Below are 21,520 nucleotides of genomic sequence, written 5' to 3' on the forward strand. Positions count from 1 at the left end.
GATGTCCTTCATTATTCAGGGCCTTAGGAAACAATGAGGGTTTGCTATAGATGCCCTTCTCCTAACCCCACATGGACGTCCTTCATTATTCAGGGCCTTAGGAAACAGTGAAGATTTGGTATAGATGCCCTTCTCCTAACCCCACATGGACGTCCTTCATTATTCAGGGCCTTAGGAAACAATGAGGTTTTGCTATAGATGCCCTTCTCCTAACCCCACATGGTTGTCGTTCATTATTCAGGGCCTTAGGAAACAATGAAGATTTGGTATAGGTGCCCTTCTCCTAACCCCACACGGATGTCCTTCATTATTCAGGGCTTTAGGAAACAATGAGGATTTGGTATAGATGCCCTTCTCCTAACTCCACACGTATGTCTTTCATTATTCAGGGCCTTTCGAAATAATGAGGATTTGGTATAGATGCCCTTCTCTTAATCCCACACGGTTGTCCTTCATTATTCAGGGTCTTAGGAAACAATGAGGATGTGCCTAAAATAACTGGCTGTATCGGAATAAATTTGATATGTGGAGTTCTAGCATAAACAGTTGCCACAAGATACCAGTATAATATCAGCTGAAGTTACTCCTAGTGAAATCACAGTTAAATAGCATGTTAAATACTACCAATTTCAACCACATAGATCAAGAATATTGTGACAAGTGTGACTTTCAACCCAAGGCACTGGCCTTATTCCAATATTTGCCCTTCTGTTCATTATTTCACTGTTTAGCAAAATATTGGTCTTGTCCTAGGCTGCCAGAATTTGTCCTGGTTTTCCGTTTTTTTTTTTACTTGTTTCAGATAAATTATCATTTGCCCACTGCATATGTAATCCTTAGGGCCCAGCATATTTAATTTTCCCCGGGGAAGGGAGGAGGTTGGGATTTTCTTTCAAGCTAGGATATTTATTCAACCAATACAATGGTTGATATTTATTTTGGTTTATTTGTGCAAATCAAAGGAAAAATATTTTTGTTGGAAAATTAAATGGTTGGTCACTTTTATGATGTAATAGTTATTTATTCACTTATTTGTATATCCTGTGCATGTTGTTAGGTGAGAACTGTAATCTATACACAGCTAATAGTTCACTTAAATGTATTTACAATGACATTGTTGTTGCTAAATTGGCCACTGTACATGACACCTTTAGAAACAAGAAACCAACAAAGAAGACTCCAGCTCCTCAATTAGCAAGCTGGAAAGTGCGCACCATGTGAACAGGCATCTTTGATGACCTCAGGGAGGTGGACCACACCAGGAAGATGGCCATCATCAACAGAGAGCTCATCAGACTAAATTTTAGCATAGCCGCCCTCCAGGAAACCAGGCTTGCCTCCAGCAGCTTCCTCAGAGAGGAAAACTACACATTCTTCTGGAAGGATCGAGAACCTGATGAGCCCTGCCAGCATGTAGTTGGCTTTGCCATCAAAAATACCCTCCTGGCCTCGGTTGAGATTCCCTCTGGGGGCACTGAGCATTTATTGTCCGTTCGCCTTGCCACTGCTGCAGGTCGACAACAGACATGATCTTCTCCCTCCGTCATCTCCAAGAGAAAAGCAGAGAGCAAGGTCAACCATTCTACATGATGTTCATCAACCTCACCAAGGCCTTCGATCTGGTCAGCAGGAATGGCCTGTTTAAACTTCTCAGGAAGATCGGCTGCCCACCAAAACTCGGCAAAATGATAATCTCTTTCCATGCCGATATGAAGAGAACAGTCCTGTATGATGGATCCTCCTCAGCCTCCTTCCCAATCAACAGCGGCATGCTGGCACTGACCTTTTTCAGGATCTTCTTTTCCCTGCTCCTGTCCTATGCCTTTGACTCGTCCACTGATGGTGTATATCTGCACACCAGGTCCAACGGGAAGCTGTTCAACCTGGCACAACTGTGCTCGAAGACCAAAGTGAGGTCGGTGCCCATCAGGTAGATGCTTTTTGCTGATGACATGGCTCTTGTGACTGACACCGAGGATGCCCTCCAGAGACTGGGAGACCATTTTTCCTGCTCACTATTATCCTGAAAAAAACAAACGTCAGCGCGCAAGATGCCACCACTGCTCTATCCATCAAAATCTATGGTGTAACCCTGGAAGCAGTCAACAACTTTACTTATGTGGGGTCAACCATCAGCAACACTCTCTCGCTCGATGTGGAGCTGGACAGAAGGCTTGGAAAGACAAACACCATCATGGCACAACAAACAAAGAGGGTGTGGGAAAACAATGCGCTGACAGAGCACACCAAGATCCAAGTCTACTAGGCCTGCATTCTCAGCACCCCCTATATGGAAATGTGACCTGGAGCACCTACATGAGGCCCCCTATATGGAAATGTGACCTGGGGACTGGAGTGGCCGAGTGGTCTAAAGCACTCTCCATTACAGATCACTGCCATCTCACCTCTGTCTGCGTGGGTTCGAGTCTCAGATTCGGCCAATGTGGGTATGTGAGAAAGCTTGCCAGTAGCTTCTCGAGGGTCGGTGGTTCTTTCCAGGGATTTCCCGGGTTCTTCCTCCACCATTAATACTGGCCGCCATGTATAGCCTATCGTGTGCTGAAAAATGGCATTAAACCCTACAAAAACAGGAACTCCATGACCTTGTGTTCCCAGTATAAAAACAGCATACCTGCCACTTTCTAGACTGGTGTTTTTTTCATGTTTATATGTTGTGGTTAAAAGGGGCTTACTATGCACAGCATCAGTCAGTATTTATATTGAATAAAAAGTTTAGTTAATATACTTTATTGAATTTAATAACCTCTTTCACATTTAGGAATTTTTTAATTTAATGGAAAATAACAATGAATATTAGTCATTGATAAATATACGTAAAATGTTGCAGCAAACCAGCTGTTTTCTAATGGCCATTTTTTAAAAATGATTACAACTCTGTTAGTTCAACTCTGCTATTTTCTTTTTATACCCCTGCCTTCTTTATGGAAATGACATATAATGTCATGTCACTTCCCAAGCAAATTTGATTTCCATTATATACAGTAACTTTAAAAGGATTTGGTGGATCAATATCAGATTGGTGTATCTTAACATTAAGGAGACGGCTTCAATAACCTCGGATGTGGAAGGTCAGGTGTTTGAACCCCAGCCAAGTCATTCCAAAGTCTTACAAAAATGGTACTGACAGCTGCCTCACTAGGCGCTCAGAATTAAGAGGTTAGTGTTAGGACTGGTCAGCCTGGTGTCAGGATAGTGTGACTGTGTGGAACATGATGCTACATGTCTGTGGTATGATGCCCCAATGCATCACCATAGACTGCCACACTGCAGACATCACAGCAATATGACTGAAAAATTGTTAAAGCTAAGTTAAAAGTCCATCACACACACTTACATTAAGGAAACCAAGGTCAAGTTGATTATTGTCTGTTTTCTGGAAATATTTTATTGAGCTGTGGCCCGTGACTTGTAACAGCATTGCCCTTCAATCTTTACCTGGTCATTAAGTTACAAAGGTCTCTTGGGATTGAAATGAATTTGTTGTATGAGGATTCACATTAAGAAGGTCAAGGTCATGTTTGATTATCACCAATTTGTGGCTGAATTTTGTGCAGTAATGGCCCCTGACTAACCCAGAACTTGCCCTTTTAACTTATGATTAATAACTTTTGAAGGACTTCATTGATTGAAACAAATTTAGTATTTTAGGGGGAATTTGTGTGCTTCCAAACAAGATCATATCAGTGGGGTGGGGTAGTAATAGTGTTGGTAGTTCTAAATAGCTTTGATGTGCTGTGCCTTGACATAGCATATATGGAGTAGTGGCGTTGTTTCACAAGATTGTGGAAAAATTGAATTTTAATGTTATGTAGTTTAGAACCATCCTTACAGGTTAGCATTACTTAAAATTAAGGAGACAAAATTTAATTTGTTAAAGCTGATCTTGCTTCCTTGCTCAGTTTGAAATGCAAGACTGAAGTTATTGTGTGGAACACAGAGGTCTTGTTCCAATTATGCAGTGAAGTGAGGGTCATTGCTAGGTATTACTGTGATTGCTGTTTTGTCCAACACAAATATGAATTGTTATACAGTTATGTTACATTGTGATCTGTACTGATACCATATGTTTTATCTGTCTGCCTATGACACTTCAGAGAAATAATGGTGTGTTATGTTTAACTTTATTTAGCAGAGGATAAGTGTAAACAGCTTTAGATAAAAAAGGATAAGTGTATAACAGCTCTAGATATACAGGATAAGTAAATAACATCTCTAGATAAACAGGATAAGTGTGTCAGCGCTGGATAAACAAGATAAGTGTATAACAGCTCAAGATAAACAGGACAAATGAATAACAGCTCTAGATAAACAGGATAAGTGTATAACAGCTCTAGATATACAGGATAAGTGTATAACAGCTCTAGATATACAGGACAAGTGTATAACAGCTAGATAAACAGGATAAGTGTGTAACAGCTCTAGATATACAGGATAAGTGTATAACAGCTCTAGATATACAGGATAAGTGTATTACAGCTCTAGATATACAGGACAAGTGTATAACAGCTACATAAACAGGATAAGTGTGTAACAGCTCTAGATATACAAGACAAGTATATAACAGCTCTAGATACCCAAGATAATTGTGTACCAGACCTAGATGAACAGGACAAATGTGTAACAGCTCTAGATAAACAGGATAAGTGTATAAAAATCAACAATTACAAAAGGTTGCAAGGGATACCATCATTGTATATATAGTTACACTAAATAAATAAATAAAATCTCAGTTAAATACATAAACAGCTATATAGAAATGAAAAATGAAAATGCATAATACTGTAAATGTCAGTTATCAAGTGGCTTTTTGCGTTCCCTGACATACCTCCATCAGGAGGCTTCTGTCACTGGAACTTTTGTCCTGAAATCTATCTATACACTCCATAATGCTGCACCCCCACCCCCTTTCATGGCAACAGTTGCCATATCTGAAAGTGTGTTTAATGTCCCACTGAAAGTTACTTTGAAAGTATTCATTTTGCTTATTATCCAAAAGAACCATAATTTTGTATTTATAGCAAAGTTAATTGTACATGCATATGTGGAACCACTATGGGACACTCTTTTTGTTGGTATGATTCCTGATACTTGTTCGACTCCCATAGAAAACCTGTGCAAACACCTAATATTAAAAATTCAATACCTTGAAATTTCGGAATGAACATGATCAAACCAATATTTTTAAAGTATAGACACATCCTTGTTGACAGCTTCTGTGTACAGAAAACATGAGCCACAGCATTTTCTGGATCTGCATGTGTTTGAAACACAAGTTTTTCAAAGTCGTGTATGTAATATTACTGAATTTCCATTAATACAATATTTTCTTTATTTTTTTTCTTTCTCAGTTACAACTAGGATAAACTCTCAAAAGATTCTTTCCACAAAAATTTTACTTTCATTTTCAAACAATCCTAGCCAGCCAAACCCATACATATGGTCTTTTATGTTCATCCATCTCATCAGCAAGCCATTTGATGCATTCAGGAAGGCATGCATCTTGATGAATAAGATTCAGTCTTATAGTGTAAGTTTTGTATCTTGTGAAGTTCACAAAATAACCTATCAAATTGAAAAGAAATGCCATTAGTTCCACACAGAGGATTAAAACACCCAATTTATTATACATATATTCTTATCCAGCCCTTTTGTGTCAAATTTACACATTGGTTATAATTATTACTTAAACTTTTACAAGTACTGTATATGTAGAGGATCTCAAATGGGGAATGATTTGATATTGATCTTAAGCGAGTTTAATAATTTCATGTTTTTGCTAGCCCTGGCCATTCATTCGTCATTTCATATGTATGCCCATTTACAGGGGTTCAAGTCCTGCTATTAAGAGAACTTCACTGAACAGTGGTCATGCATGTGGTCAAGAAGGTACTGACCATGACAGAATATACTTTGAAAATATCCTCATAATTTTGCACCATTACAGTGATCATCTGGATTTATGTGCATATCATTGATTCTAGCTTGTTAACAAGATAACACAGAAACCACTTCATCTGATTAAATTAAAGTAGGTGGGCTTGATTCTTTGTGCATACAGGTGACATGATTTTGAATTTTGTCCAATTTAACACATTAACCCCTAGCGATGACTTTACGGGGCAGGAGGTAGTAACCTACTGCCGAGCTCTGTAGCGTCATGGTCATGCATGATACACTAAAGTGGGTGGTATTATAGAAAGGTAGACAGATGTAGCTCTACAATGATACCAAATAATCTGGAATATCTAGTTGCACTACGAAATACAGATAGAAAAACCTCATTTTTTGGACCCAGCTTTTTTTAACACAAAATTCGCCCGTGGTCGGAATCCGATTTTGTGTCCGGATTTTAGACTTTTTGGTCTCAGATCTAAGGCAAACTGGTATGAACTGGAAACAGACAGATGAGCCTTTGCAAAAAGTAGGATAAGATGGGCATTTGGAATAAAGAGTGGTCCCCATACAAAAAGAAAAGAAAAATGAAAAATGAAGTCCAACTTTTACCCTTCTGCTCATGCACGAGTCAAATAGCCAACGAAAATCGATGTTTGTAACACCACTAGGCAGTATGTTATTGAAAGAGGACCAGGGATTTGGTGTTTTCGAGTCTATTCAGAAATAGCTTTCAAAATGTGTTTCCTACAGAATACAGTACACTTCTACACTACACTGCTTATGCTTCCTAAAATGCCACATGTATCAAAATCATGCTTGATACTGAAAAGGTTAAAAATCATGGAGATATTAATTTATGTTCATTGTGCAGACTGTGGATTGAAAACTCTTCTAATACATGGCCCTTGAATAAATATAGAAGACAAGGTTTGTAACTATAGAAAATTGCAGCTGCATGCCTAACCCTCAACATGGAGAAATTTTTCTTTTCAACAAGCTAACACACATTACAAGTTAGACCTGTGAGGTATAGGATGTCAACATTTTTTCTTTTTTTTTTTGGTCAGGTCACACATAGTTCATAAGACATCAACCCTTACAGTTAGGATCTTGGCAGTATCTGCAGTTTCCACCAACTTTCCTCATAAGTAATCCAGTTTAGTTTAGTTGCTGCATTTTCAGAGAGCTGATCCGGTAGGGTAAATGTACATAATGAAATGTTTGCTAACTGATTAAGAATGGGAAAGTTTCTGCATCATAACCACGATTAAATTTTGACCAATCAGCAGTCTCCATATTATGTGCTTTATGAATGGATTACAATGGCATGCATTTTGTGAAAGTTGATGGAAATTGACAGAAACATTTCATTTATTTCTTTCACCTTTGAGCTAGCAAAATTTTTCTTGTACAAGTCATTACATACTTATCGAAGTATCTGTCAGTGTCTTCACTGTGGTGATATTGTTCACCAGTAAATCTGCCACCTTGCAAATACTGGTGACCAGAGGCAAGCATAACACTGTCCAGCCACATAAAAAGAATCACACAAGTTTGACATTCTCTGGCTGTTTGCTTTTATCAGGTCAGATTCAGGAACAGTGTTAGTTTTCTGAAATGTCCACATTAGATCATGCGTAGACTACTGAAAAGTGTAACTATAAACATGCATATGACAATGCAGTTAGAAAAACAAGGACTAGGTGTGAAACCGCTATTTCTCCATTAGTATACAGACCTTGTCTCATTATATATTTATTATAGGGAAGAAGGGTTTTAAACTGTCTTTATTCAGAACATGCTGTTTACACGAGTTTTAACACTACTGGTCATAGACCAGAAGAGCTGATGGGATGGGATGGTCTATTGTCTGTCACCCATCAATCTGTTAGCACAAGCTTTTATTGCTACTCCTCCAAAACTACTTTGAGAATTAATCTGAAACTTTACACGTACATTCATCCCATGGTCTTCTTGTTCCTAAATGAAAATGGTGCTGCTTGGACATACAGTACAGTTGCCACAGTGGTCACTTAAAAATCTCATTATAGTCACTCCCTTACATGATGTCTAGTTGGCCCTGAATGAAAATGGGGCTGATCTGTTATCTAATATGGCTGCCACAGTTGCCATATAAAAATAAATAGTGGTGCAAGTCGATTTTAACTCTAACCGGTATGGTAACATCCCCCCAACAACCTTATCTTTTCAATATGGCTGTACCAGCAATAAAAGTCATAACAATATGGTGTACCTCATCATACTGTGTGACTAGCACCACTGTATATAAAGGACCATATGTAGATGATGTGATTAGATTTAATTGGGCCATTAAATGAACTTTCAAGTTTGTCTTGTTTAAAAATAATTTGCTCTTGAGAGTTATCTCAACACAAATCTAGTTTTTTTTTTTATGTCCATGGTGTACAAAATATACTGGTACCAGCAGACATTAGTATTCTCTATCCTTCAGCAGTTGCATGCTGTATACTATTTTTTTATGGATTACTTCAGTCATTATATTCCTTTCACAAAATGTTAGCATCTTTACCTTTTATTATTTTTATACTTTGTTGTAGCTGTATAGGGTAGGTGGCAGCTACATTGTGGAATTAGCTGGTTGAGCAAACAAACAAACATCTAGGCTACATATTCCTTTAATGGTTTCTTTTCACTGTACCAAATTCAAATTCAAAAGCTCTCTCTAACCATTTCTGCCTCTGTATATATATCAGCCTTTCAGACTCCACAGGAGACATCCTATTTCTGTAACTGGCTTGATTGTTTCTGGTACACAGATCTGTGCTTCCTACATTAAACTAAACATTTGGTATCTTACTAATGAGGTGTCTAGAAGTTGATTTGAAAACTGGAAATGATTATAACTTATCTGAACAGACTGACACCCACTTTCAACCTCTCCCTCAAATATTACTGTTAAATAAATGTAGTTCATGCGTAATGGCAAAGGGCAAAGATTGTCAGAGTTCAAGTATAAAATTTCTATTTCTTTAAAATCTGTATATAAGATACTCTTGCTAATTAGAGAAACTTAATCTACTATCTTGTCTCTAATATCATCAGCATTTTCAAAATCTAAAACTAATTATAAATCCTGTAAATAATCATTTAATTAATTTGCATAAATACAAATGCCTGTTGTTCTCACTTACTACATAGACCATACAGCTAGACCTGTTAAATCAAATGATTAATTTGCATAAGGCCATGAGGTGAATGTGCTGTAAAGATTCTTCTTGTATTGTTTTAGACTGCAGAAGCATAACATTTCTTGAAATGTGGAATCTATCCAATATGGCTATGTACAAGACTAGAAATTGGAAAACAGTTGAATCATATCAAATGTCCCTACAACATATTGTTGTACTTCATGTTTACAATGTTTTACAAGGGTTTAGGTCACACACAAAAATGTTCCTTATTGCACTGTTTTTAAAGTTTTATATATATATATATATATATATATATATATATATATATATATATATATTATGGTTAGTGTATAGAATGTACTAAGCACTTCAAGTACTGGGCTAAACCAGCTTAGTTGGATACACAAATCAATTTCATGAATTTTTTGTTGTTGAAATTTTGGGACATTTTTTTATTTTAAGGGGGTTGGGGTTGCTAGGTTCTGCACCAAAAAACAGAGACACTTGGCTGACTGGAAATACATATTTTTATTTTTGGCCTTGGCTTAAACTTTGTGTGGAATTCTTTATTCTTCCATTTTTTAAACTTTGCTTTTAGTTGGCATAATATAACCACTATTGTGCTTATGTTTTGTTAAACTGTTACATACGTACATCCATCCATACATACATACATACATACATACATAAATACATACATACATACATACATACATACATACATACATGCATACATACATACATGCATATTTAACTTGTGTAGGAGTTTGCATCTGTTTTAGTGGCAATAAACCATATTAAACTTTTGTGGGTGTCCACATCTGTTAAAGTGGCAATAAACCATATTGAACTATTGTGGATGTCCACATCTGTTAAAGTGGCAATAAACCATATTGAACTATTGTGGATGTCCACATCTGTTAAAGTGGCAATAAACCATATTGAACTATTGTGGATGTCCACATCTGTTAAAGTGGCAATAAACCATATTGAACTATTGTGGATGTCCACATCTGTTAAAGTGGCAATAAACCATATTGAACTATTGTGGATGTCCACATCTGTTAAAGTGGCAATAAACCATATTAAATAATTTGAAGGTTTCCTGTAACTATTTTTGACTGATGTCTTCATTACTTTGTCCTGCTACATGCTACTACTTGGGTGTACGTTTTGCTAGGTGTTAATTTTCTATACATTTTGTCCAGTGATGGCTTTATCAGTTATGATGGGGCTGGCATACTTTGTTAGAAATTATTGAACCTAGCACTTTTCTTCACCGAGTCACAAGCCCTATATTCAATATAAACTAGATCTATGCAGGTAAATTTGCATTTCAAAAGATAATCATGCCAGAAGATTTCCGACTGTACATTACTGTTTTTCTGGCGATGAAATTTTTAAAGATATTCACTTGTTAGCTGCATCATGATCATGGCACTCTGAGGGTCCCAAGTTGTACAAAGGCTTAGAAGTGGGAGGCTCATTATTGAGGTAGATATTTGAACCTGTTGTTGCATGTCTTGTATTTTGCTTGGCAAGTACACAACTTAATTAGATAGGATTTGTGTTGCTAGGGGTGTTTTTGTTTACACATCAGTTGTCTTTAGGTAACTATTGTGTTGTATCTGGTATACTTAATCTGAATTGTAAATTGTCATCCCCACAAAGTGTGATTAAGGACTCATGTCACTAATTCAGTTTCCATAGTAAACCTATGCAAACACCATGATATTAAAAATTCAATAATTTAATTTGTAAGTGCTCATGATCAGAACTATATTTATCAGTGTAGATGAAACCTGGATGTCAGCTTCTTTGTAGAGGAAAGGATATGAGCCGCAGCATTTTCTGGACCTGCATGTGTTTGAAACATGTGCTTTCAATTCTGCACCAAAGAGTCAGGTGCTAATTTTAGTAGTAAGTGTTACAAACTCAAGACTGTTAAAGGACTGAAATTCCATCAATAAAACATTGTCTATATTTTTTTCACTTACAACTTGGATACGCTCACAAGAGATTCTTTTTCCTAAAACATAACTTACATTATTAACCAATCCTGGCCAGCCAAACCCATATATACTCTATTTTATGTTCACCATTTCCAGGCTGGTTCCCATTTTTCCGTACAATTAGTACCCTGTGTTTTATAAGGGATTAAATACACAACTTAATTAATCATGCACGAGTTGTCTTGCTTGGGATGAGTTGTTTTCCTTTAGCATACTGTTGTTTGCGTGCTATCTACTATGTCTCAACTGTAAATTTTTATTCCCACACAACGAGAAGGTGGCGATTAAGTACACAGCTTGATTATACAGTCATGTGTTGATAGGGAGAATTTTTATTCCCACACAACGAGAAGGTGGCGATTAAGTACACAGCTTGATTATACAGTCATGTGTTGATAGGGAGAATTTTTATTTTGATATTTTGAGAAAGTTTTAACATAAGCTGTCTTTTTTTGGTTACTATTACTTATGCCTCAAGGGACACAATGTACATCATCTAAAATGTCAATATTCCTTCCTTCATTAAACAATCAAAGATGTGGTTTATGAATGTTGGTTCTTTTGAATTAAAGTTGTATATCACCTAGTATGCATGCATGACTACTTTAGCTAGTATGCTGTTGCACACTGATTAACTTTTGCAATGATATAGGTTGTATTGTCAAGTTATGGCAAGTTTCCAATATTGGGTCAGTCTATTTTGTCAGAATGCATAAGCCACACAAATCTTATTCTAGGGTTGCTTAATTTCCTGTTCTGTAGATTATAAATTTTAGTACTTAGCATACACAAGTGACCTTTAAAAAAAAAGTACCAATTGAATTGGTTTGTTTGGAATTAGGTGGAAAATGTCCAGAGTGTGGCTTGAACACTGTAACCACTCACATTTTGTACATGTATTTGGCAATATTTAGAGTTATGTCACAAAAGGGCTCTCGAGGGGCCAGAATGAGAGAGCCTAATAATAGCCCAAACAAGGGATGTTTAAAATAGTTTTTACTATGGCAGACAGTATTTTCTGCTCCAGAGATCTTTGGCTATGCACTCCTCCCCACTCCTTCTCTCCAGCTCCAGAGATCTTTCACAATGCACTCTTCCACACTCCTCTCCAGTTCTGGAGATCCTTAGCTATTCATTTTTCCACACTCCTTTCCAGCTCCAGAGATCTTTGGCTATGCATTCTTCCACACTACTTCTCTCTAGCTCAAGAGATCTTTCAACTTTGGCTATGCACTCTTCCACACTCCTCTCCAGCTCCAGAGATCTTTAGCTATGCACTTTTCTACACTCCTCTCCAGCTCCAGAGACCTTTGGCTATGCACTCTTCCACACTCTTTCTCTCCAGCTCCGGAGATAGTGGGCTATGCACTCTTCCACAATCCTCTCCAACTCTGGAAACGTGCAGTTAGTATATATCTCCATCAGCTGTTTGGGACACCTGTATGAAACTGTCCATGGAGTCATTTGTGTACATGTCCCAGTAGTAGGTTTGCAAGATGTGTGCTAAAAATTGCCACTGCTGGTTTTGCAGCTATCTGGGTTGCTTTCTTCCTCCCTCTCCTCCTCTCTGAGTTCATTTTAAAATCAGAGTTGAGGTTGGGTGTGTGTGATTTCGATTTTTTAACATAACTTTAACAATTTTTCAGTCATATTGCTACGATGTCTGCAGTATGGTAGTTTATAGCGATGTCTAGCACTGGGGCATCATGCCACAGACATTTAACATTATGTCCCAGCTAGTCACATTATCCTGACACCAGGCCAACCAGTCCTAACACTAACCTCATAATGCTGAGCACCTAGTGAGGCAGATGCTAATACCATTTTTGTCTTTGTTTTGACTTGACTTGGGTTTGAACCCACAACATCCTGCATCCGAGGTGGATGCTCTAACCACTTGTGTCACTGGAGCTGTCGAGAGACAGGGTTGGAGTTGATGGACTCTGGTTCCTTCTCAATTTGTACTTGTCTCATCTGTATGGTGGTTGCAATCAGCAGCATTGTTGTGATGGGAGTTTAGTAGGGACATTTGGTAGGATTTTCCAATTTTCTAGTCTTGTACATAGTCATGTTGAACAGAATCCACACTTTAAGAAATGTTCTGCTTCTGCAGTGTAAAACAGTACAAGAAGAATCTTTACAGCACACTCACCCCATGGCCTTATGGACATTAATCATTTGGTTTAACAGGTCTGGCTGTATGGTCTATGTAGTAAGTTACCAAATTATTATTTTAGTAGGTGGAAATGATGCCAGTGATGGAAGGTCACTAAACCAAATCAGAACAGATTTTGAAAGTTTACTGTATGCTGCTAGGTATTGCAGCCCAGATACATGGAAAATAATGATATAAGGACTACCTCCTCCCTCCATTGTGGACACATGGGTGAAAGAAATCATGATCTGATAATTAACCTATGTGAAGATTTCAACCTACAGTACATTCTGCAATACACATCTTTCTTTCTTCAGAACCAGGATGTCAACCTAAGTCTCTACCACAGAGACAAAATTCATTTGAGTAGAAAAGGAACCTCTCAACTACTGAGAAATATTAACAGGTATGCCCCCATTTTCAGGCACTATAATGAAGAGTACTATCCCTACTGTGGAGAAACTGGGCATGTGACACAGGTATGCCATCATGGCCAACAGATTGAGTGCTTCAAGTTTGTTATAACTACTCCACTGAAACTACTTGGAGTATTGCTTTGAAACTTGACATACACATTCTTCCTTGGTCTGGTTGGTCTTACATGAAAATGATGTTGTTCAGACATCTAATATGGCCATCACAGAGGTTATCTTGAAAATCTTCTTCTTGCTACTCCTCCTAATTGGATGGTAATATCAGCAATGGGGTTTTCACTAAAAGATTTCTTATGATGTCTAATTTGGTGCTCGATGAAAATGGTCTTGATCTGGTTATCAGACCCCCAAAAATAAGTATGTTTCCAGTCGAAATTGATTTGCTAATCTAATTGAGCCAGTTTTTCCCAGTGGTTGAAGCACTTATGTATAACTACCTGCCTGTTCTAATTTTAAAACCAGAGCAATAGGAAATGCACATATATTTTTGTGTGCCTCCTCCTATGTTGAAAATAGTGTTATCTCTACTCCTCTCCAAATGGATGGCTGTATCAGCATGGGGTTTTACCAGTAGATTTCTTATAACAAGTTGGTCCTAAACTAGTCCCCCTGAATGGACATCATTATGACATTAGGCTTTTCACCAAGACACTTCTAATTATATCTACTTTGTCCTAAGGAAAAGATGCCAAGCTGACTTCCAATATCTGTAGGTAAGCAGCATTTAAAATCTTGTTATCACTGAAGAATATGAGATGGTTTCATCACTGGACAGTTAAATGGAAGAAATTATTGTGAATTCCTGGAAATTCTTTTTGCAGTATCTCCACCAAATTTGGGATCCTAGACACAAGACTGATACTACTTGCCCTTAGTGTCCACTTATCTGCTTTCCACTGCTCTCTCCTCTTCTCTTCTCCAGCTTTTTAATTTTCTTCATTTTCATATATATATATATATATATATATATATATATATATATATATATATATATATATATATATGGAAGCATCAAACAACATTCAGTTCTCGAATATTTTGTCCACTGTTCAGGACATGGTTATTTTATTGGAAAAGGAAAAGCAAACCATGCAGTAGTTTAGTTCATTATGTATAGTGTTTGAAGCATTTAATAAATACCTGAAATTATCAGCATCGCTTGTTGCAAACCTTACATACTGGGATTTGAATTTGTCAAGCTCTAGTAGCCATTTGTCCTCGAATCATTTTGGACATTTGAGTCTACATATTTGTCTTCCTTGTATGCCACATTCAAAACAAATACAACAGTGATTTTGCTAAAGATTTCATCTTCATTACTTTTGATATTAATGGTCATCAACCATGTGCTCTCAGTTGGTATGTAGCCTGATATGAATCAGTAAGAACTTTCTAAAGGCTCGTAAAATGCTTCTTTGGCAGTGAACACACTCTATTCAGTAAGCATGGGGCACACTTGATTCACTTAATTTAAATTCTATCATAACGATCTTCTAGTTTATTTTCATGCCTCTTTTTTTCTATGTGCCTCATGGGAGCCATAGCAGGAATTTGTTGAAGAATAAGTATCATTGATGCAAGTGAACAGCATAAATTGAACCCTGGCTACTGGAGATGACTAAAATCTGTGTAATCATTGATTACACTGAGATTATTATTACTGGGCCTGTCTCACTTCCAGCAGCTATGGCATTGTCCTCAACATTTGAGGGTTTTAGTCTACTTCATATTTTCATTTGCTGTTTCCTCAACTCCATGATGAATCTTTATATCACCAGAAAAAAAATGACTCTGTGACTTGCTTGCTTGCCTAATCATCTTGGGGTCAAGCTTAACAAGTTGGATTTTCATTGCTTATATTTCCTACACTCTAATGGATTTTGTGCATGTTTGAGGTTTATCATTTTGATCCTTTGTCCTTAAGGTCAAGGTCACAATTATTATGGTGTTGGTTAAAGTTTTGTTTTTTCTTATTTGTTTCCTACAGCCATGTTAGATTTTGTTGATATTTATGAAAAGTCTTTATGAAGCTGGGATAATTATGCAACATGATTGCTCGATATTTTGACTTTGGTTAAGGTCACAGATTCTGTAGATGGACCTCACATGCAGCCCTGGTCTTGTATTATTTTTAGATTATGGAAATAACATCTTTTATAACTTATTCATTTATTTAATTAGAAAAAAATGAGAAACCTCGAACATTTCATGTAATCTTTTATGATTAGTATGTATTAATGTAACTTATATTTTATTGGCATTATCTGTCATTTGCAGGTCAGCAAACTAATGCAAATCGCCACCCGCCTTTACGCCGAATCAGCCCTATCATACCACCTATTAGTCTTCCAGTTTCCAGTTCAGTCACAGACTGGTTACAGTCCAATGACATGCACTTAACACAGGACAAGTCCTTATCTAATGCAGCTTCAGAACATCCGCCCTTGTCTCCACAGAGTAGTGTTGGGTCAGGCTCCTCAGGCAGCGGGCCAGAAAGTCACCCAGATGATCATCTGCATTCTTTCAGAAACACCTTCATGGAGGAGGCAAGTGGGATGAGGGGTAAGTATCTTTGTCAGTGAGGACCAGGAGAGGATAGCAGTAAAACTTACTTTATACCTCTGGGAACCTTGGTTTGAGCTTTATGCAGGTCTGTATTAGGTTAATGGTGACCCATCCTAGGTTGATTGTTTTCTTTGGGCCCTTGGGTTTCCTCACCTTAAAGAATTAACTCCCTCAGCATCAACTGTCATGAGTATGCAGTATAAATTATTAGAACTTTACATTCATTTAAAATAAGTACCTCATATAATATAAATTAAATCAATGGATATACAAGATAGATAGATACATATATATATATATATATATATATTTCTTTGTAATCTTATATAAAATAGGCAGGGACAGAGTTATTTTTAAGATATCTAATGCCAGCTTCTGAAAGGCACTCCATCTTGATAAAATTAAATTTACATTGCTAATGAGATATAAATGTTTTACCTGTGTGCAATACATATATAGTTTTGAGGAAATGAATACAAATTACAATTCCCATTCACACCCAGTTGGATGACTATACATTTGGGTCTATATTCATATTATGGAGTTATCTGGTAATGAGGGAATTATTGTAGCAAGCAACATATGCTGACTTTTCATTGGGATATATCAAAATAAAATTTCTGGGGCTGACAACTGTAATTAATGATTAATATAGCAGAACGCGTGATACAAAAAAGGTAAAAGACATGCCTATTCTATTGTTTTCTTTCATGTGCCAACATTCTTACATGCAGTCTTATCATGACATGGACTCTTTATATTAATTTGATCCACTGCATGTTGGGCATGGTTTGCAGGATGTGAAAATGTTCACAATTGTTTTCTTATAGCATCTTAACTGTCAATTAAGATGGTACCTTTCTTGGTTTTTGCTCATCCATTGCAAGCTTTGTTGCTGGCACTTTTATAAAAGATCACTAATACTGTTGCCAAAAATGTGTAGAACTGCATTTGGACTGAGATACACATAAAAGTTACGCCAGTATACTCAGTTTATCAAAATAAACAAACATTAAGTACTAGTGACAAGCAGTATTTTAATTAAAAGTAAGATACATTTATCTGAATTTTGCAGTCTCTTCAACTTCATGTTGCTAAAGAAGAGAAATTTTCAATTTTTCAAGATCCAGAAAGTATGATTTTGTAGTAAAGATTAGAAAGTACAGAAGTTGAACATGTACACTTGTTTCAAGAAGTATCAGGATTCAGCAGATGTTACATATTGCTACAAAGGTTTTGTAAGTTTCCATACTTTTTCAGTTGTAGTTATTACAGTAGTTTTCCTGATTCTTTTGGACTACTCGCATTATAAACTAGCACACCTGTAGTTAAAAGAAATCCTGAACATAATACAAATAAGAACAATAATTATCATGTGCTATGAGACCTGTTGTTTATATCATGGACTGTGAGACCTGTTGTTTATATCATGGACTGTGAGACCTGTTGTTTATATCATGGACTGTGAGACCTGTTGTTTTATCATGGACTGTGAGACCTGATGTTTTATCATGTGCTATGAGACCTGTTGCTTATATCATGGGCTGTGAGACCTGTTGTTTATATCATGGACTGTGAGACCTGTTGTTTATATCATGGACTGTGAGACCTGTTGTTTATATCATGGACTGTGAGACCTGTTGTTTTATCATGTGCTATGAGACCTGTTGTTTATATCATGTGCTATGAGACCTGTTGTTTATATCATGGGCTGTGAGACCTATTGTTTATATCATGTACTATGAGACCTGTTGTTTATATCATCATGGGCTGTGGGACCTTTGTTTATATCATGTGCACTGAGACCTGTTGTTTATATCATGGTTATATCATGGACTGTGAGACCTGTTGTTTATATCATGTGCAGTGAGATATGTTATTTTATGGGTTGTGAGACCTGTTTATATCATGTGCAGTGAGATCTTTTGTTTACATCATGGGCTGTGAGACATGCTGTTGATATCATGGACTGTGAGACCTGTTGTTTATATCATGGACTGTGAAACCTGTTATTTATATCATGGACTGTGAGACCTGTTGTTTATATCATATACTGTGAGACCTGTTGTTTACATCATGGACTGTGAGACCTGTTGTTTATATCATGGACTGTCAAACCTGTTGTTTATATCATGGACTGTGAAAACTGTTGTTTAAATCATGGACTGTGAGACCTGTTGTTTATATCATGGACTGTGAAACCTGTTGTTTAAATCATGGACTGTGAGACCTGTTGTTTCAACATTAGGACAATTTATACATTGTACTAAACTGGATTTTAGCTCTCATGCACATAGTGCCAACGGTTTATCACCCCCACTTCTTTGATGTCGTAGTCATTGTTGTTGGTGTTGGTGATGAAATTGTCATTAGCAAATGTAAAACTATTGTGTTTAAGTCGGTATATGTCCAGATAAGCTTTGCTGTCATGTGACATCTCTATTTCTTGTTTAAAAGCATCTGTTACTGGTTTAATAGCATCTGTTACTGGTTTAAGGCTGTTTTGTAAAGTCCAGATCATGACTCAATTTATACATATATCTTGACCATATTTTGTTGTTGTTGTTGTGGGCTTTAACGCCATTTTTCAGCACATGATAGGCTATACATGGGGGCCAGTATTAATGGTGGATAAAGAACCCAGGAAAACACCGGAAAGAACCACCGACCCACGAGAAGCTGCTGGCAAGCTTTCTTACATACCCACATTGGCCGAATCTGAGACTCGAACCCACACAGACAGAGGTGAGATGGCAGTCGTCCGTAATAGAGAGCGCTTTAGACCACTCGGCCACTTGGGGCCATAACCGTATTTTGTTATTACACCACTTCACATATAAATTTTCATAACTGTCAGATTTGTTGTTTTAAACATGTGTCATCAGTATCTATGTTGATTATGAGTTACATATTTAGCATGTTAATTGCTGTGTTGAAACAAGAATTTTGCATTTTAATTATACTGTTGAAACATGCATTTTGCATTTTAATGAAACTGTTGAACAATACATTTTGCATTTTAATTATACTGTTGAAACATGCATTTTGCATTTTAATGAAACTGTTGAACAATACATTTTGCATTTTAATGAAACTTGAAGCACATTTTGAATTTCGATTACACAGTTGAAACGTATTTTGCAATTCAGTGACACTGTTGAAACACATATTTCGCATTTCATTTACACTGCTGAAAATTGCATTTTGCAGTTCATTTACACTGTTGACACATATGTTTTGCATTTCAATTTCACTGTTGAAATAGATATTCTGCATTTTAAGTACTTATATGAAAAACATATCAGTGTTTGGCTCTGGTGATTCTTGTTCGTGCATAAGTTCAACAATTTTATGACTGAATTGCCATAATGTGTATAGTCATATTTCTGATTGCAAGATTCCATAATCTGGCATGGAAATGTCTCTATTTGCTTGAATCCAAAAACTTGATTGGTGTATTGGTCATAGGTGTTTTCAGCACTCTTAAACCAGTGTTAAAGGTCAGTTCATTTTAGGAATCTGTCTTGACAAATTATTTTTTCAGCATTCTATAAACCAGGTTATTATAAAAGTACTGGTAGATTTCCATTAAGCAGCCAGCTGTCTTGGAGCTAGCTGTCCAAGAGGGTGACAGGGTTTGATTGAACATCAGGTGATGTTCATACAAAGGTGTTTGTACATGGAAGTGTGAGATTAACATGGCTAAATAGAAAAAACAAGGCTATTGTTTTGCTGTTCTTTTGCAAAGAGAACTTCATAGCAGAAAGCTAAATGATGTTGAATTCTGGGAACATATTGGTGTAGGTTTACCTCATGACTAGTATCTCTAGCAAGAATCTATTTTAGGCCATATCATCCATTTAGTAACAATGCTAGCAGAGATGGTCTGATAGGCTTAAAATTGAATAATTGGTCATTTCTTGGTTTCAGTACTGTTTGAAAGGGCTTTGGCCTTGGGTAGTACTCAAAGGGAGGGAGTTGCCCCATACCTTTAGTCAGAAGTTTAATATTTGTACCAAATCATGTTCTGATTGGCTCATTAATATTTGTAACATGACACAGTGGTTGATAATTTTAAGAAATTTAGTCAAAATCTGCAGAAAAAAAATGACTTTTATGATTTTGTGTAATTTAGTATTGTTGTTCAGAATAGTGTTCTTTCATGTACTCACCTGTTAACAAATTAACCCCTGGAGGTTTTTGTCGTTTTTGTCTGAAATTTGAGTAGGAAACACATTTTGAAAGCTATTTCTGAATAAATCCTGAAACACCAACTTCCAGGTGATTGTACAATAACATACTGCCTAGTTTTTTTTGTTGAAACATCGTTTTTCATTGGCTATTTGGCTTAAACATGACCAGAAGGGTAAAAGTTGGAGTTCTGTACTTTTTTATTATTTTTTTGTGTATTTTTTTTTTTTTTGCTTAACGGACCCTTTATTTTTGTATCGAGACCACTCTTCATTCCAAATGCCCATTTTATCCTACTTTTTGTAAAGGTTCATCTGTCTGTTTGCAGTTCATACTGGTCTGCCTTAGATCTGAGACCAAAAAGTCTAAAATCCAGACACAGAATCTGATTCCGACCATGGGCGAATTTTGGGTAGAAAAAAATCGGGTCCAAAAAATAAGCTTTTTTCCTCACTATTTTGTAGTGCAACTAGAAATTCCAGATTTTATTATATCATTGTAGAGCTACATCTGTCTACCTTTCTGTAATACCACCCACTTTAGTGTATCATACATGACCTTGACACTACAGAGCTTGGCAGTAGGCTACTACCTCCTGCCACTTAAACTCATCACCAGGGGTTAATGTGTTAAGTATGCCTGCTTTGTACACATTTAATGGCTTTTTTGTCAAAAGACACCTCAACTTTTAAACCTTGTACACCATAAACATATAATTATAGAAGGTCTCATGGAAAACTGTTTAGTTGATTGAATGAGCTTCTTTTCTAAGGAAACATTATTATTGTTATTACTATTGTTATTATTATTATTATTGTTATTTTTATTATCATCATCATCTTGTATTTCTTTGTTGGTGTGTGTCAGTTGGTTGTAGAGGCTTTACAGTACACCAGGATTGACCAAAATGTGTTATTTTATCTTGTTACACCTGGGTTAATATGATTAGATAACTAAATTACACTTAATCGACAAATAGTAATTCAAATATAGAAGATGCTACCAACCCTATATAGTGACATGCTAGTCTTGACATGCCCACTGATCCCCCCCCTTCCCACCCTGCTTGTACTG

At 36.6% G+C, this 21,520-nt stretch overlaps 1 protein-coding gene across 1 annotated transcript in view; it reads left to right on the forward strand.

The window, feature by feature from the left end:
* The window catches only part of LOC149804464 (protein Smaug homolog 1-like), a 123,294-nt gene that overhangs the window by 54,704 nt on the left and 47,070 nt on the right, over positions 1 to 21,520 (forward strand). Inside the window, exon 4 of the mRNA XM_089940673.1 lies at positions 15,968 to 16,252. Within this exon, the coding sequence (XP_089796799.1) occupies positions 15,968 to 16,252 (285 nt within the window). The remainder of the gene's footprint in view (positions 1 to 15,967; positions 16,253 to 21,520) is intronic.

Source organism: Sinohyriopsis cumingii, chromosome 2 (genome assembly GCF_028554795.1).
Source record: "Sinohyriopsis cumingii isolate HCF-2022 chromosome 2, ASM2855479v2, whole genome shotgun sequence".
Classification (NCBI taxonomy): domain Eukaryota; kingdom Metazoa; phylum Mollusca; class Bivalvia; order Unionida; family Unionidae; genus Sinohyriopsis; species Sinohyriopsis cumingii.